Here is a 16,700-nt window from a genome sequence, read left to right as displayed (position 1 = left end):
TGCCGGGCCCTCGTCCGCCGCCGCGGAGCCCACCGGTGCCACCGAGCCCGCCGGGGCCGCGGCTCGACCCGCCGCTGTGTCCCCGCCGGGAGCCGCGGCGCGGAGCGCAGGTACGGGAGAGGATGCGGTGCGGGCCGGGAGCGGGGGCGGGGAGTACGGACCGAGAGCTGCTGGCCCCGAGAGCCGGAGCGGGGTGAGGGGTGGGGGTCCCCGCCGCCGGCACAGCCGGCGTCCGGAGCCGTCTCCGCCCCGGGGCCCCAGAGAACCCGCACGCACCGTGAGGGCCAAAGATGTGTCCGGGAGCTGCCCTCCCGCCGGTGCCGGCCCCTGGGAACGATTTTTCCCCCCGCAAAGCAGGGGCCGGGATGACGGCGAGTCCCAGCGCCGGTGGCACCAGCCGGGGGTTGGAGTCGGGCTCGGGGAGGGGACCGTCGCCACCACTCTGCTCTCCCTGCCCCTCTTTCCCACCGAGCCCCGGGGACTGACCGGGACAATGACCGTGGGGTGGAGCGGAGCTGGGACCCCGCGCGTGGGAGGCAGCGGGCCGGGGATCTGCCCTCAGCCCTGGCTGACAGCGGTGCCCTCTCCCTGCAGCCCGAGCAGCCACCAGCAGCCCTCCAGGAGCATGGCCCAGCCACAGAGCGAACTGGGGTCCCCGCCGGTGGCACCCCGTCCCCGAGCTGGAGTGCCAGATCTGCTACAGCCGCTTCGACGCCCGTGCCCGCAGGCCCAAGCTGCTCCGCTGCGGCCACCGCCTCTGTGCCCGCTGCCTGCGCAGGATTGTTCCCCCGGGGGACGCTTTAACCCCCCAGCTCCGTTGCCCCTTCTGCCGCCAGCACAGCCCAGTGCCGGGCGGGGACGTGCAGCAGCTGCAGGATGACGGTGAGGCACTGGCACTGCTGACAGGCGGTGAACGGGCCAAGAAACGGGGTCCACCCCGATCTCCTGAGGTGCTCCTCTGCCCCAGTGTGCTGGAGCCCGCATCCAGCCCCGACTGCCTGGTTGTCACCATCCTGGAGGTGCCAGAGGATGTGGCCCCACCAGAGAGCCTGGGCAGGCTGGAGGTGGTGCGGCTGTACCGCCCCACCAGCCTGGGTGCACTGCCCTGCCACGGCCCTGGGCAGAAGTGGCGCTCCTGGGGATGGCGAGCCATCCCCCGCTTCATCCTGGGCGTCCTCTGCCTCCTCTACTTCAGCTCCCTGCCCTTCGGCATCTACCTCCTGCTCATCGAGCACCACAGCCTGGGCATCATCCTGGTCAGCCTTGTGCCCTCCACCCTCCTTCTCTGCATTGTCTACAGCCTCTGCCAGTGCCTGTGCCTGGAGGTCTTTGGGTTCCCCCACTCCTGACCCTGCATGGCCAACCCCTGTGCCTGAGCCAGGGAGGATTTGGGTTCCTTGGAGCATTGTCCCTTGAGGTACAGGTGTCCTCTGACCCACAGCATGCTCTGCCTGGACCATGGGGAGAAGCTCAGTGCCTGGTGCCTTCCCATGCAGAACAGCACTGGCTTTTCCGTGTGGGTGCTCACACTGGAGGGGCTGTAGGAGCTCATTGCAGCCTACAAGCATTTGGGCCAGACCCTCAGCTCCTCATCCTCCTCCTCCACAGCAGAAAAAGAGCAGGAGCCGGGACACCAATTCCAACTGAGGAAGCGCGAGTGCTGGGTGCTGAGCGCCGCAGCCGGAGGGGCCCCGGCAGGAGAGGGACGGGCAGAGCCCGGGGGCTCCTGCGGCCGGGACTGCCCCAGCACAGCTCTGTGTCCATAGTGTAAATAGTTCTGTCTGTGGCGCCCACGCTCCCGTGGGGCTGCTCCCATCGCATCTGTGTTTCTTTCTCACGTGTGAGTCCCGTGTTCGCTGACATTGTGTCCCAGAGAGGGGAGGAGCAGAGGAGAAGAGTTTCTTTGGTGTGTAAAGATGTCTTTGCAGCTGTTTTGTAGTCGTCGTGGTTTTTATGCGGAGCCTCCGGGCTCTATTTAACCTCCTTGGGTTTTATTTTGTAAGGATTAATTTAACACCACTAACCATTTTATTACTTTTATCAAGAAGAGCAAAGTCTATTTTTGATCTCTGCCTTGGATCTGCCCTGCTCCCCAGGGACTGCTCTCAGCAGCACTGGCAGTGAAGTTACCCACATCTCTGCCCACCCCTGCATCCCTCCCAGCGTCCCCAGTGATATCAGGCGTCCCTGCTGGCATCCCCCACCAGCATCCCCACCGCAGACAGGCAATACCAGGAGACCCAAGACAGTCATATTTATTACTGTGCTGTGTTCCTCCCCACCCACATCTCCCACTCTCCTTGGCCAGGCAGCTGCTGGGTCCCATGGCTGTCTCTCCTGCCATGCCCTTGGGGACAGGACACGATTGTCCCAGTCCTACACCTGCTCCAGCACCACTGGCACCTTCAGGGGACACCTGTTCTTGCTGGGGGGAGATTCCAGCATCTCTGCCACACTCCATATCTTGGGTTTCTCGGGCTGCTTGCCCTGTCCAGGGCCTGTCCTCACCTCGGGGCTGCCCTCACACCCATCCTGCACGGGGCTGGAACTGGGAATGGGGACAGCAGCCGATGGGACACCCTCGCCCTCGCTGTCCTCGCCATCTGAGGTGCTGCGTGTGGCCCAGCTTGCCTTGTTCTCCTTCTTGAGGCGCCGGCGGGCATTGGCGAACCAGGTGGAGACCTGGGTGAGGCTCATCGGCTGACCACGGCCAGCATCACCTTCTCCCCCTTGCTGGGATAGGGGTTCCTGGGGTGTCGCGCCAGCCAGGCCTTCAGTGCCCCAGTGCTCTCCCGCGCTGCTGCCGCCTTCGCCCGCCCCGGCTCCGTGGGCAGCCCCAGCGGCACCTCATAGGGTGCTGAGACCTGGAGGGGCAGAGAGGTGTCAGGGTGGGACGGGAGGAGAGCATCACGGCCAGAGGAGAGGGGCTGTGTGATGTCAGGGCTCGGCCCTTTGTGTGTGGGAGAGGGCAGAGCTGTCTCCTGCCTACTGTCTTCCTATCCTGTGTGCACCCAAAGTGCCAGGTGCAGGAGGGTGTGTGGGGGGGCAGGGGAATTCTGGGGACGGGCAGGGGGACTCGGGATAGCAGGACTAGGGACCAGCCCCGGTTCCAACCACCCCACACAGTCCCATCCTGGTCCTGGGAGAGCCCCACATCCCGTTCCTCCCCCAGAGCTGCAGTGCGGCACTTACCAGGGGTGTCAGGAGGCTGAGAGGGGGTGGCAGGAGGCTGTACCCGGCCAGAATAGGACAGGGGCAGGAGTAGGAGTAGGGGCAGGGCAGTAAGGCTTGGGGTGGCCCCCGCAGGGTCCCCCAAGGCCCCCCACAGCCCCCCAGCTCTTGTCCTGGACTCTTCTCGCCCCGAGGTGCTGCCATACTGCAGGAGAGGAGCCGGGTAGCTGCTCCCGGGTGTTTTATAGCTGCTGGGGTCCGCAGTGACTGACAGCTGATTAGGGGGTATTAGCACCCACGAGAGCGGCAGCAGGATCTGGGGCACCTGATATCCCCCCCCTTCCCCAGCTACTGTTGGGCAGGGACCGGCAGGGACCGTCCTCCTCGCCTGCCTGCCACCAGCCAGAGCCCTGGTCCCTCCCAGGCCCCCAGCTATGCACAGCCTACACAGCCCCCAGGGATGGGGTACAACAGTACCCCCGGGCTGGTGCATGGGGCCCGGCCCACCGTGAGCCCCACGGCCACCCACAGCCACAAGCACACAGCACACCTGGGGTTTTACTGCAGTTCCAAGAGCTGTGTCCCATCTATGACCCCAGGCCTGACACGGGGCTGTGGTTCCCCCTATGCTGTGGAGGGGTGGGTTGGAGGGCCAGGGGCTGGTGGAAAAACTATAGCCTGGTGGGAGGACAGCAACCCTTGCTGCTCCTCCTTTGGCTTGGCCAGGTCCTCACCCAAGCCCCAGCACTGCCATGCCTGCCACTGGATTCCCGGCAGCAGTGGCGAAGAGGAAGGGTCCTGCAGCCCCATGGACAGTGGGGATCCCTGCAGGCACTGGGGGGTTCCTGTGGCTGGCACAGTGGGGGCAGAGGGTGGGCAAGGCAGTGGCGGGCATCTGTGCAAGGGGCCCCGAGAGCCGCGACCCCCTGAGCCGCCTGGTCCTGCTGCCACGCCTCCCTGCTAAGACTGGGATTATCCCACAGGTTGTATCCGTCGTTAAATACCGACTAATAACGCTCTCAGGATATTAAATATGTAACAAACCCGCTTAGCGCTGGCCAGGACAGGAAGGCGAAGGTCACCGGTGCTAATGAGCCCGGCCACATCCCTGGATCCCTGCAGGCCCTGGGGACAGCAGAAGGTTCCAGGGCTGAGGTGCCAGTGCCCAGAGGTCTCAAGCCCCTGCGCTACCCCGTGGCCAGAGCCCCAGCAGCACCTGGAGCTCCCAACATGCAGCAGCCAGAGCTCTGGTCCCATCCATCCTACCGTGGGCTGGTCTTGTGCTCTGGACAGCCACAGGTGCGAAAGCCTCAAGCCAGCCAGGACACTGGTGCTGCTGTTTGGGACCAGACCTGGCCACGGCCCCGCAGTGGCCCCATAACCTTGTCCCCACGGGACTCCTCCAGCCCCAGCCCTAATCAGCACCGTGGATCTGCTTGATTAGATAATGGGGCTGTAATCTAGGAAAGCGCCTGCGGATTGCGCGAAGCACCCTGACCCTGCACAGCACAGCTGGAGAGGGAGGGCCACGGCCAGCCGCCGGCACAGGGGGCGGACACAGCTGGACACCGCCCGAGCCGCAGCCGGGCAGGCACAGCCGCGCACCAGCACTACCGGGCACGGGCAGGGCTGGTGCGAAGGCAGCGGGACAGAGCTACGGCCAGGACAGAGCACAGCTGGGAGAGCCACGTCAGCCGCAGCCAACCGTGGGGAGGTGCGGGGCCACCCACACCCCACTGCCCTGGTGGTCGGGGGGACGTCCCACAGCAGCCCCGGCGCCAACGCCGTACCCTGCATGAGGGCACGGAGAGCCCAGCAAAGACCACCCCGCCCCGGGCCCGCAGCCGCGGGGCTCAGGCGTCACAGAGGCTCTCACCGAGTCAGGGTGGTTCCCAGCCTTTTTCCCCTCCGCGGATAATCAGTTTAATGCAGGAGCAGAGAACTAAAACTCTGCGATTAGCTGTTATAATCGCATGTAAATAGGCCCAGACAAGCCGCTCAGGAGGGCGCTGTGTGGCTCGGGACAGAGTTACACGGGATTTAGGCTGTTTACCACTCGATTAATTTCATGACTCCAGCCCCAAGCCCACCGCTGTCCCAGCTGCCCGGCTCACTTCCCAGGAGTCAAGGTCACTCGGGCGGGAAGCAGTTGATAGCCCAGGGCATCTGCCAGCAGCGACCGGCCCAGCGCAGTGCTGGGCTCCAGGCCCCCTGTGCCTCAGCCCCAGGCCTGGGCTGAGAAGGCTGGGCTATCCCATCCCTGTCTCCTGCTGTCTGGACCCCCAGGCAGGCACACACACGGGTCTCCATCCCTTTTTATTCGTAAGCATAATCAAAGCTCGAGAATGTCACAGCTGAACCCCTCCCACAACCACCAACGGACCAACACGAGAGTCCATCTCTCTTCAGAAGAAAAATAGAGCATCTTCCACCTCGTCCTCAGGTTCCTCCAGTCCAGAGCCCTGCTGCTGCCTGCCTGCAGGCTGGAGATGCCACAGGAGGGCTGGCTGCTGGCACACTAGGAGCACTGGCCCCATGGCTGCAGGAGCAGTGGCTGTGGCTGCACACACCTCACCTCTGACATTGCATCACACAGTTGTGCCCAGCCCTACGGCCTCCCCAGGATCCTCGTGTGCTGGGCAGATGGTGATCCATGGCTGCCCACACAGACCGTTCAGGAAAAGGGATTTCAGACCATCAAGTGCAACAGGCAAAGAGACAGTCCACACAAGGGCTGCCCCCGTGGCTGCTGAGCAGTCTCTGGGGAATGTGCAGGACCCCCAGGGCGCGGGGCCCAGGGGCAGCGTGTTCGTGGTCGTGTCTGTGCCACCGTGGCTCAGGCGTGTCCTTCGCAGCCCCGGCACAATAAGGCAACTGCTGGCTGGGGCGGCTGCTGCCGGTGCGGCCGCCTGCCCAGCACAGTGCGGCCCTGGCCCGGTGCTAGTCCGACAGCGTGATGACATCGTAGTGGATGCCCGGCTGCAGCTGCTGGATCTGCTCGGCTGCTGCCTCGGTGGTGAAGACGCCCTGTGCCTGGGCCATCGCCGCATCCGCCACTGCTGCAGGGGAGGGGGGTCAGTGCTGCCTCGGACCGAGGGCAGGGGGAGCTGGTGGCTACTCAGGGCTCCCCTCCATGTTCCTCGCCTGTCCCCGGGGAAGGGACAAAAGGCCCCCCTGCCCATGTGGGGCTCCAGTTAACCCTGTTCCAGAACTGACAGGCTGGGACCAGCAAAGGTCTGCCCTTGGACACCATGACTAGCAGCAAAACAGTGATCCAGCCTGGTCTTCCCATCCCTCCCACTAAGGGCTGCTGCATGGCTCCCTGCCAACAGCAACAACAGCGCTGGCAAGACTGGCACCCCCAAACCCTGGGAGGACTGGCCCTTTTGGCACAGGGCCCTGCTACTACCTGAGACGGCTGAGTGTGCTGCTGCTTCCAGCTGTGCCTGGGTGATAAGCTGCTGCTCAGGTGACACTGGCATGTACTGGATCTACAGAGGGGAAAACAGGGAATTCCTGAGGGGAGGGCTCCTCCTGGAGCTGCTCCAGCCACAGTTGCTGCACTCAGGCACCGGCCCACGAGCTCCCTCTATTTCACATATCCCTCTCCAACTGCAGGCTCAGGGCCTACCCTCCAGTTCCCACCACCACACGTGGCTCCTTACCTGCGACTCTGGGAGGAACTGGCCGCCCTGCTCGTACTGGATGTGGGTAATCTGACCGTCCTGTACCTGGTGACAAACAGTGAGGCTGCGGCAGGGTCTGTGGGTGTCCAGGCCCCCAACAATGCTGTGACCCAAACAGACTGAGCAAGAGGGAGCAGGAGGGGGCCCAGCCTCACACATGACAGCCCATGAGCCCCACCCACCATGTGATGGGAGCAGACACTCTGAAGCTCACCTGGATGTGATGTCCCTCTGGGACAACAACATACTCTTGGGGAAGCAAGTGCGGGACGCCTTCCTGGGCAATAATGTACTGAACCTGCAAACATGGGAATTCAGACCCAGAAAAAGGTCACCACCCCAGTGCCTTCGTCTCTCTCTACGGAGCCCTGCTCTCCCCACTAGGCAGTCTCCCATCCATGGGCCATGTCCCCTCACCTGGTTGTCAGCAGTCACTAAGTGCTGTACTGTCTGTCCATCAGCAGTCGTGATCTCCTGGATGTAGGCTGCCTCCTCCTGCAATGTCAGCAAGTGCCCAGTGTGGTCAGGGGGGCTGGGCCTGACCACATTCCCCCCAGGAGGCCCCCACAGTGTGGGGAGTGGCCACACAGGACAGGAGGTTGAGGCCGAGGGACCCAACTCACCTGGCTGGTGACGCTCTGTTCCTGTGCGACAAGGATGTGCTCCTGCCCCAGAGCCTGCTGCAGCCGCTCGGGAGCCAGCACGGCCTGGCCGGCCTGCAGAGCCGCTGCAACACAGAGAGAGAGCCGGTGGGGATGCTGCTGGGGACATGCCAGGGCTGCCAATGGCCCCGCTCCCCAGTGGCCACTGGCTGGCACCTGGCCCAGTGAAAAGCACGGGGTAGTCTCTGGGCTCTGCTCACACAAGGTCAGAACTAAACCACTATGGGCAGAAAACACCCTCCACGTCAGATGCTGAACTCTGCTTCCAGTGTGAGCTGCTCCCACATGCACCGATCTACCAGGATCTGCCTGGAGGGAACACAGGCCCCCTCATTCTACGCAGTTGTCCGTGCCCAGCCCCTTGGTCTCTGTCTCCACCAGAATCCTCTTGGCCCTTCAGCCCCACCTGACCCACAAGCTGGGTGAATCCCACATGGGGCTCCGGATGCAGGACACCCACAGGTCAGCCCTGGTCCCAGGGACATGTCTTACTGTGTAGGGTGGCCAGGGTGTCCTCGTCACTGTTCAGGATGATGGTCTGCTGGGCAGCAGCTGGCCCTGGCCTTTTGCCCTCTGAGCTGTGCAAACGCTGCATATGGAACTTGAGGTGCCCATTACGGTTGAACCTACAGAGAGGCAGAGTGAGGCGGAGTGTGCACAGGACCCTGTGCTCTCTGCAGGCTACAGGCAGCACAGGCACATCCTACAATATGGCCTGTCCCCTCTCCCAGCACGTTCCCATCAGTGCCCAGGGACTGAACCCTCCCATGCAGAGGGTCCTTGGAGACAAAGCTGGGTCCACCTGCAGCAGGAACCATTGCCAAGAGCACTGTCCCCTCTAATGGGCAGATTCTCGGGAAGGTTTGGGGAAGCTCTGCCAAGATTCTATCTCCTCCTGAGCCTTGTAGAGCTCTGTGGGATTTCCCAAAGCAGGAACAGCCCAGCTGCATCACTCACCTCTGCCCACAGACCTGGCAGGCGAAGGGCTTCTCGTTGGTGTGGGTCAGCATGTGCCTGCGCAGGTCCTTCTTGTTCTTGGAGGCGAAGCTGCAGTGGGGGCACTTGTGTGGCCGGAGGTTGGCATGTTGAACCATGTGGCTCTAGGGCAGGAGGACACGTGCTGAGTGAGAAACCCCCGTTTCTCCAAATCCCTTGTTCCCAAGGCTGCTCTGCACCAGGAAACTTACCCGGACCTCTGGCCAGAGGGTGGCAGTGAAGGGACAGTCGGGACACTTGAAGGTGCTGGGCCCAATGTGGGCTCTCTTGTGACTCTCCATCTCTGCTCTCCCTGTGAACATGGCTGTGCAAATCTTGCATGAAAACTTTTTGGCTGTGGAAATCTTGCATGAGAGCTTCTTGGCTGCAGAAACCTTGCATGTGAGCTTCTTGGCCATGCCTTGGAGTGCAGGCCACTTGACCTTTGGGGATGAGACTTCCTGCCCCTCGGAGGCTGGGGATAAAGACGAGTCCTTCTGGAGCTGCCTGGCGACACACTGCACCAGGGGCCACTTGACGCTGGCGGGCTGTGCCTCCTGGCCCTCCGCGGGTGAGGAAAAGGCAGCATCCCCGCTGAGGGGCTGCAAGAGAAACACCAGTCACGCCTGCTCACACTGCTGCTCGGGATGGGGAGAAGGCTCAGATCCTTACCTCCATGGTCTGGAACTGGCTCCCTGGGACACCAGATGACATGATGTAGTGATTGCTATGGTCCTTCAGAGCCTCCTCTGTCATCACAGCTCCACTCACCACGACTGCGTGGGAGGTCTCCACAGGGCTCTCCTCCTCACTGCTGGAGAGCACAGGGTCAGGGAGGATCTGCCTCCTCCTCCTCACCACTAAAGCCTCCTCACTGGAGGCCAGAAGTGCCTCCACCTCCCCACTCCTCCCATACAGCTGACCTGTACAGCGTGGTGGGAGCCTGGATCTCCTCACTGATGGGTGCGATGATGCTGTACTCTGCTGTTCCGCTGAAGGGGATGGTGATCTGCTGCAGCTCTGAGCCACTCAGGCTTGCTTCCCCATAAGCCTCCTGCACAAGTGTCTGCCCGGGCTCTGCCATGTGCAGCATCACCAACTTTTGCTGCTGTTCCTTGGAGTCCACCTTTGCCTCCTCCTCCTGTGTCTGCAGCTCACAGGGGCCTGGTGTCTCTTCTGGGTCATCTGGCTTCACCACTGCCACCTGTGCAATACAGCAGCTCAGCCAAGGGGGCAAAGCTCTGCAAGACACCCCTGCAACAAAACAGGGCTGGGAAGCCTCCCTGTGCCAGCCCCCAGCAGGCCTGGCTTCCCTTGACCCTGCCCACCTGCAGTGAGCCGGTGGCCAGCTCCCGCTGGGCACTCATGTTCAGCAGGAGATCCAGGGCCGTCTGCGTGGCCAGCTCTGCTGATCCAGCCACATCTAGGGGGTTGGATAGGGAGGGTCAGGCAGGAGATCACTAATATCCTCCCCATCCCACCCCCTTCCCAAGAGCTCACTCACCTTGTTCATAGATGATGGTGGCCCCTTCCAGGGAACCCTGCGAGAGAACAGAGGGCTCTGCACCTGCGACAGCCTGGACCGTGTGGCAGGTGATGGGGCCAAGAGGTGCCTGTGTGAGAGAGGGAGCTGACAGCACAGTGGGCAGTGAGCACCAGGAGGAGCTGGGGCCAGGCACGGCACTCACCGGTGGGCTGGCCTCTGGCTCAGCCGGAGCCTGCACCTGGCTGTGCTGCTGCTTCAGCTCCTCGATCTGCTGCAGGGTGAAGAAGGGGCGGCGGCGGCAGGGCGGCTCCTCGGGGTGCCTCTGTGCCCACTCCTCGAAGGAGTCGGCGTGGCGGCACTGCACGTGCAGGCGCAGATTCTTCTTGTGCTTGGTGGTGAAGTGACAGAACTCGCAAGCGAACGGTTTCCCTCCTGCAGGGCCCGGGAGGGGGAGTCAGGCAGAGGGTCCCCAGGGGATGGGAGAGAGAGCAGGCAGACTCTGACTGTCTCTGGGAGAACGGGGGATGCAGGGTATCGGTCAAACAGCTCCTCTCACCTGTGTGCTTGACTGCCATGTGCGAGACCAGGAAGTCCTCCCGGAAGGTGGAATACTTGCAGACGCTGCACTTGTAGGGCTTGTCGTTCATGTGCGACAGCTGATGGTTGAGCAGCACCTTCTTGTCCTCACAGACATAGTCACAGAACTCACACTTGAACCTGCCAGGACAAAGCCTCCTGTCACACCTGCTGAAGGGGAGTGGGACACGGGCTCTGCCTAGGCATGCTGGGCTCCTACCTGCGGTTGGCGATGGCCTGGATGTGCGTCAGCAGGTGCATCTTGAAGGTGTAACGCTTCTTAAAGGACTTCCCGCACTATGGTGAAAGAAAGCAAAGCAGTGCTCGCCTCCTGCCCTGCCTCACCCACTGCCAGCCCTTCCCCAGGCTGTGTCCCCCTCACCTTGTCACACATGTGTGGTTTCTCTGTACTGTGTGTCTTCATGTGCTGCGTAAGCCTCTTCTGCATGGGGTAGACACGGTTGCAGACGGGGCACGGGAAGGAGTTCAGCTTTGGTGGCTGGATGGAGAGCATAAAGATGAGATCACCTGGATGAGGTCACCAGTTTCTTTACCCTCTCCCCACTGCAGGACCTGGGTTGTCTTTCCTCAAGAGATCCAGGAACAATGCCCTCAACGAGGCACCGAGGTTTTGTGGAAGACCCAGATGTGCCTCTTCCCATATAACAGTGCTGAGATTCAAGCCAACAGAGTATTCAAACTCACCGGATCAGCTCTCTTCTTCCTGAAAAATAAGTAAGAAAAGCCCCTTGTGTCAGCTACACCCTAAGTCCAAGCTGCCTTATACCTAGACGCCAAAACTCTCCATTTTGGAAAGGGTCAGGGGACGGGGCAGTCACGGCCACCCTCCCAGGGCAGGAAGAACAGTGTCAGTGCTGTTCAGTCCCCAGGACTGTGCTGCCCTCACCTGTCCCGGCTGTGCACTGTGGAGTGCCGAATGACATCCTTCTTGTACACGCTGGTATAATTGCACTCCTCGCACTTGTAGGGCTTGCTGCCCACATGGTTGAACATGTGCTCCTGTGAGAGGCAGAACAGGGCCATGAAACCAGGGGCTACCAGGCACCTTGTAGGTTCGGGGCAGGGCAGATGAAGCTCACCTTGAGGGAGGACCAGCGCCGGGAGCGGTAGCTGCACTGAAGACACTTGAAGAGCTGCGGGTCATTGGCCTCGTGTGAGTTGACATGGAAGCGCAGGTCATCGTGTGTGAGGAACCGCGAGCCACAGATCCGACACAGGTAGGGCCGCATCAGGGGCTTGGGGGACTTGTAGTAATACCTGCAGAAATGGGAACAGGGCTCAGAGCTGCGGTGGCAAACGGGCTGGACCGGCCCTGGGCACAGGCCAGAGGGCCCAGCACACCCCTCACCTGTGCCCCATGTACTTGCGGTATTTCTTGCCCAGGAAGCGGCGCGAGGGCCGCCCGCGCCGCCGGGGGATGACATCTGCCTCCTCAGCACCAGTGTTGGAGGAAGGGTCCTTGTTCTCTGAGTCGGACTGGCTGATACTGGGCTCTGCCAGGCTCTCACCAGTCCCATTCTCCATGCTGGAGGAACTGGCTGCTTCTGAGTTCTGCAGCTCCTGGTTTGGTGTGCTTTGGGACGTCACCAAGGGCTCCATCTCCCCTCCTGTTCCACAGAACACAGCACAGCTCCGTCAGATTCCCGCTGCGGCTCCAGGAGCTTGTGTGCCACTCCCTGCTCCACCTCTGAACGGGGCTGCTGCCTCCTGCCTCCCTCACCTTCCAGCATGTCCTGAGGCATATCCTCCAGACGAAGCAGCTTGCGGGGTCTCCCTGGGCGTCGACGTGGCCTCTCCTCGCTGGATGTGGGGACAGTGCGGCCGTACTTGGGCTGTCGCCCCCGGGGCTCATCCTCAGCTGGGTTGTAGTCACTGTCCTCTGCAGGCAAGTGACACAAAACATCAGAGACTGGGAAAAGACTAAGCTACGTAAGATGTGGGGATGCCAAGTCCTACCTTCAGGATCATCAATAGCACCAGCATCCATAATATCATCATCTTCTTCTTCTGGGACCTCATCCTCAGTCTTTGGAGCAGCTCCCACCTTTCGTGGTCGTCCTTTCTTCAAAGCCAGAGCTGAACCCACTGCCACAGAGAACAGGGTGAAAGCTCTTTACCAGACTGTGTGCCAGAACAGACCCTTATGCTCCAGCTCCTCTCTTGTTTCTCCCCTGGAGAGAGCAGAGCCTATCTGCAGTGAGATGAATTTCCCTCAGCCCTTGGCACACACCTGGCTGGAAGTGACGCTCTTTCATATGGTTAATCAGTGTTTTCTTAGAGACACTCTTGTACTGACACATCTTGCACTTGAACTGCTGCACCACCACCACTTCCATCATCTCTTCCAGGGTCTCCAAGTCTGGCTGGTCCAGCTCCTCCCCACCATCTGCCTCTTGGGCTCGGTCTGGCTGTGCAGGCAGCTCCAGCACTTCCAACTGCTGAGAAGGCTCTGAAGGGCCGGGCTGGTCAAGGCACGTGGAGGTAGGTCCATCAGCAACAGCTTCTATCGCCAAGCTATTGGCTAGAGCAGAAGTGGCCATCTGGGACACCATGGGGGCACCTGAAACGCCAAAACCCGCTCAGCCAAGCGGCAGACCCTCACCTGCATCCAAGGCTGCATCCGTACAGGGGCACAGGGCTGAACACAAGCTCAGGAACAGGCTCCCAACAGGACTGTGGTACAGGCACCATGGCTGATGCAGCTGGGACACCCACTCCAGGCCACACTCAAGTGGCACAAGGCTCAGAGGCAGAGCTGGCCGCCATGGACAGCCCAGGGAGCTCCCTCACCATCATCGGGGCCTTGTAGAATGAGGTACTGCGTGGTCTCTGCCCTTCCATCCTCTGCACTGGTCACGGCGATGCAGCCTGGCAGGGAGAGGAGAGCAGAGTGGTGACTGCCAGATCCAGGGACTGTACAGTCACTGGGGCTCCCTGGGGCTCTCACAGTTCAGACAGAAGCCGTAAGGTGTGAGGAGGGTCTGGCTCTGGGGATGGAGCCTGCCCTGGCCTGAAGGAGCAGCTGGACAGAAGGAAGGCTGTCCAGCAACACAGGCTCCTCACCAAACCCTCCAGTCACTGCAGCAAGGCATGAAGAGAAAACCCTGCTGACTAGTTGGACTCAATGACCTTAGAGGTTTCTTCCAGCCGTAATGATTCCATGTCCACACTTCCCCCACCTCCTGAGGTCTGGTGCAGTGGCAGCTCCCTCCCCAGCCCACCAAGCCATCTCCACATGGGAGCACACACTCACTCTGGATGATGTCAGGCCCGATTGTGGACTCAATGATTTTGTCAATGGCAGAACCCAGGTCTGAGGAGGTGGATGCAGTGGAGTCTGACACAACTGTGGCTCCATCGGTGACGACACTGGAGTGGACCAGGACTTGTGGGGACTCTGACACCATGACGGACTGGCTCACAGTGGAGACGCTGGAGACCAAGGTGGATTGGGCAATAGAGGATGAGTCTGGCAGGTAAATCCTTGGAATGGCATCTGTGCTGGAGCTGCTTTCTGAGACCTCTTCCTGGCAGATAAAAAGAGTCCAGAAGAGCTCAGGTGAAACATCTTTGCCAGGCCAAGCCCTTGGGGCAACCAGCTTATGCAAATGACCAGGCGTATCACTGCAAAACTCCCAGGAAAGGCATCAGAGCAAGTCTTTTAGTACTGACAAAAACCCGGACCTCCAGGGCTGCTCTTGCTACGAAGGGGAGTTCTGCTCCTCAGACTGACAAGCAGATGCCGGACCAGAGGTATAACAGTGTCTGCCGAGGCCGCAGAGCTCAGATCGTCAGAAATGTCTACAGAAACCCCCAGGAAGCAGAACAACGGCTGCCCTCCCTGCCACCCCATCCTTCCCACCAGCGCCTACCAAGGAGGCCGCGCTGCTGTCGGAGCTCTGCCCCACGCCGGAGTCATCGGCCCGGGAGAGGAGCCCGGACCCCGCGGCGGCATCGCTGCTGTCCGCTGACACGGCCTCCGAGCTCCCGACGCCCAGCCCGCTTTCGGTGGGCTCCTCCCGCGCCGCCTGCGGGGTCGCGTCGCTGCTGCTCTCCACCGCATTTTCCTCCATGCCCGCCCTGCCGGGGCCCGCTACGCTCGACCTGCGGGAAGACCGCCGCCGTCAGGGCCGCCGCCTGCTTCCCGCTGTCCCCCTCCACCGCGGGGGTCCGGGCTGGGCGGGCTCGGGGCCCCGGAGCCGCCGCGGGCCCATTCCCGGGGGTCCCGAGAACCCTCACGGGGGTCCCGGCGCCACCTGGCGCCCCCGGTCCCGTCATGCCCCGCGGCCCCGCCCGCCGCTCGGCCGCCATCTTGCCGCGGGGTCCCCCCCGCCGCCTCCGCGCGCGCGCACACGACGGGGCGGCCCCGGTGCCGCCGGGGCGGGGGAGACGCCGCCACGCCGGGGCAAGGGGGTCTCGCCGCCGCCGCCCGCCCGCCGACCCGCGCCCTCACCCGGCCTGCCGCGGCCCCGCCACGCCCCCGCCGGAGCCGGCACCACGGCGGCCGCCATGCCCCCCCGCCCTCTTGCCGCGCAGCGATACGGCCGCGCTGGCCCCGCGCCGGGACTACTTACCGCCGCCCAGCCCCTGCTCCGCCTGCAGCGCTCGCCGTGGCGGAGACACACTCCTCGCCCCGGCCGCCGCCTCAGGCGCCTTCCGGCCCCGCCCGCCCCCCGCGGGAGGGGAGAGGCCTCGGCGCCCCGCCGGGGACTACTTTCCCCGCGGAAGGGTCGGCGGTGGTGAGACCGTGCGTCATGGCGTCAGGAAGCGGCGCCCGGGCCCTGAGCGTCGGCGTCGCGCCGGGTTGCGCTGGTCACGTGACGGGAAGGCGGAAGTGGCCGCGGGGCTGGGCTGGGAGCGGGGCTGCAGTGGTCGGTGCGGTCGCACCGTTCTCTCCGCTCCCTCCGTTTCCCGCCCGGCCCGGCCGGGGTCGGCTCCACCCGACCCGGTAGCGCGTTCCTCCACCCGAGGTTCGCACCTCGGGTGGGCCGTGCAGCCCCGGCGCTCCGGCTCCCGTTCCTCAGCCCGCGGTGGGCGCTGAAACCGGCATGCCTCTGCTGATGGGGGCTGGGACCGCCCATCCCCTTCCCTTTGAGGCCCGGGGCCTTGCCGCGTTCGGCCCCAGTGGCGGACCAGCCTCAGGCTGCTGAGCACTTTCCCCCTCGGTCTCTGGCGGGCAACGGCACCTACTGTCCGTTTGTTCCTTGAAGCCGAACTTGCCTCTTTGGATGGCAGCTCTGCGTCTGAGCAGTAGCCACCTTCTGATGGGCTCTCGCTCACCAAATTCTGTCCCCCGGGATGGCTTCCCCCCACTGCAGATGGCGACGGGCACCCGATCTGGCTGCTGGCAGCACCTCCGGCTCCCACGCTTGGGGTGCACAGCTCTGGGGGGCTGCTCTGGCCTCACCGGGCGCTCCCAGAGCACTGCAGGCAGTGGGGCATTGCTGGCACCTTCTGATGCCACAGCATTCCCTGCAGGGATACACTCGGACCTTGCTGCTGTCCCAGCTCCCTGTACCACTGCTGATCGCGGTGCTGTTCCACATCCTCCAGCTGAGCTCAGCTGTGCATGGCCTGGGCTTGGCCTCTGTTCCGTGGTGATGGCTTTAACAAACCCTCAGGTGGCTCCTTGTTCCCACTGATATTTTCTCATGTTGCAGTGCTCCATTGAGAACGGCTCTATCCCGTCTCTTTTCTGGAATAAAGGCAGCTGTGTTGCGCCTGTGCGCTGCTGGGGCTGGGCCATGCTGGGCTGACTCTGGTTCTGGGTCCCTGTGGAAGGGACACACGCGGTGAGGGGGACCAGGGCTCTGCATCCCACCCGGATCCGGGGCCACTCAGACCAAGCCAGCCCGCAGTGCAGGTCGGGGCAGGCAGTGCCATCGTGTCACTGCCAGGACGGCCGGTCCGGAGCCGCTGCTGACATGGTGCCAGCTGCAGGAGAACAGACAGTGTCTCGTCTGGCGCAGTCTGCGAGCATGGACGTAGCCTGCCAGAAATCCGAGCCGATGGGTGCTGGGCTGGATCAGCACTCTGGATCAGTACTCTGCAGCGTTTGGCTGTGGTGCCCCTGCTCCTGGACGAGGCAGGCAGTGCCTGGGTCCCGCCCCCACAGCCCGGGGC

The 16,700-nt window shown here is 62.8% G+C and overlaps 3 protein-coding genes across 10 annotated transcripts; 1 reads left to right on the top strand and 2 right to left on the bottom strand.

The window, feature by feature from the left end:
• Positions 1-29: 29 nt before the first annotated feature.
• LOC120411090 (E3 ubiquitin-protein ligase RNF182-like) lies at positions 30-1,692 on the top strand. Its single transcript, XM_039563756.1, is given in 3 exon segments — positions 30-110; positions 595-672; positions 674-1,692. Coding segments are annotated over 2 exon segments (723 nt in total). The 5' UTR covers positions 30-110; positions 595-625; the 3' UTR covers positions 1,350-1,692.
• Positions 1,693-2,237: 545 nt separating this feature from the next.
• On the bottom strand, positions 2,238-3,469 carry LOC120411092 (iroquois-class homeodomain protein IRX-6-like). Its single transcript, XM_039563759.1, has 2 exons — positions 3,193-3,469; positions 2,238-2,864 (listed from the first exon to the last, which is right to left on the bottom strand). The coding sequence occupies exons 1-2, from the start codon at positions 3,373-3,375 to the stop codon at positions 2,694-2,696; spliced, it is 354 nt and encodes a 117-aa protein (XP_039419693.1). The 5' UTR covers positions 3,376-3,469; the 3' UTR covers positions 2,238-2,693.
• A 1,999-nt stretch (positions 3,470-5,468) lies between these two features.
• On the bottom strand, positions 5,469-15,238 carry ZNF335 (zinc finger protein 335). 8 transcript variants are annotated; one of them, XM_039563514.1, is made up of 28 exons: positions 15,152-15,238; positions 14,450-14,681; positions 13,831-14,104; positions 13,368-13,445; positions 12,808-13,137; positions 12,534-12,662; positions 12,298-12,456; positions 11,926-12,184; positions 11,657-11,834; positions 11,464-11,576; positions 11,262-11,280; positions 10,939-11,055; positions 10,777-10,853; positions 10,537-10,697; positions 10,183-10,412; positions 9,999-10,107; positions 9,823-9,917; positions 9,418-9,698; positions 9,167-9,308; positions 8,707-9,096; positions 8,477-8,619; positions 8,012-8,145; positions 7,481-7,584; positions 7,275-7,352; positions 7,072-7,155; positions 6,837-6,902; positions 6,581-6,662; positions 5,469-6,230 (listed from the first exon to the last, which is right to left on the bottom strand). In XM_039563514.1, the coding sequence occupies exons 2-28, from the start codon at positions 14,648-14,650 to the stop codon at positions 6,112-6,114; spliced, it is 4,152 nt and encodes a 1,383-aa protein (XP_039419448.1). In that variant the 5' UTR covers positions 14,651-14,681; positions 15,152-15,238; the 3' UTR covers positions 5,469-6,111. The 8 variants fall into 8 exon arrangements, with proteins under 8 accessions (XP_039419448.1, XP_039419447.1, XP_039419450.1 ...); XM_039563513.1 differs by lacking the exon at positions 15,152-15,238 and adding an exon at positions 15,031-15,060; XM_039563516.1 differs by lacking the exon at positions 15,152-15,238 and having other exon boundaries at positions 5,469-6,227; positions 14,450-14,855.
• Positions 15,239-16,700: the final 1,462 nt, after the last annotated feature.

Source organism: Corvus cornix, chromosome 20, assembly GCF_000738735.6.
Source record: "Corvus cornix cornix isolate S_Up_H32 chromosome 20, ASM73873v5, whole genome shotgun sequence".
Taxonomy (NCBI): domain Eukaryota; kingdom Metazoa; phylum Chordata; class Aves; order Passeriformes; family Corvidae; genus Corvus; species Corvus cornix.
This window is presented reverse-complemented; position numbering and strand designations above follow the sequence as displayed.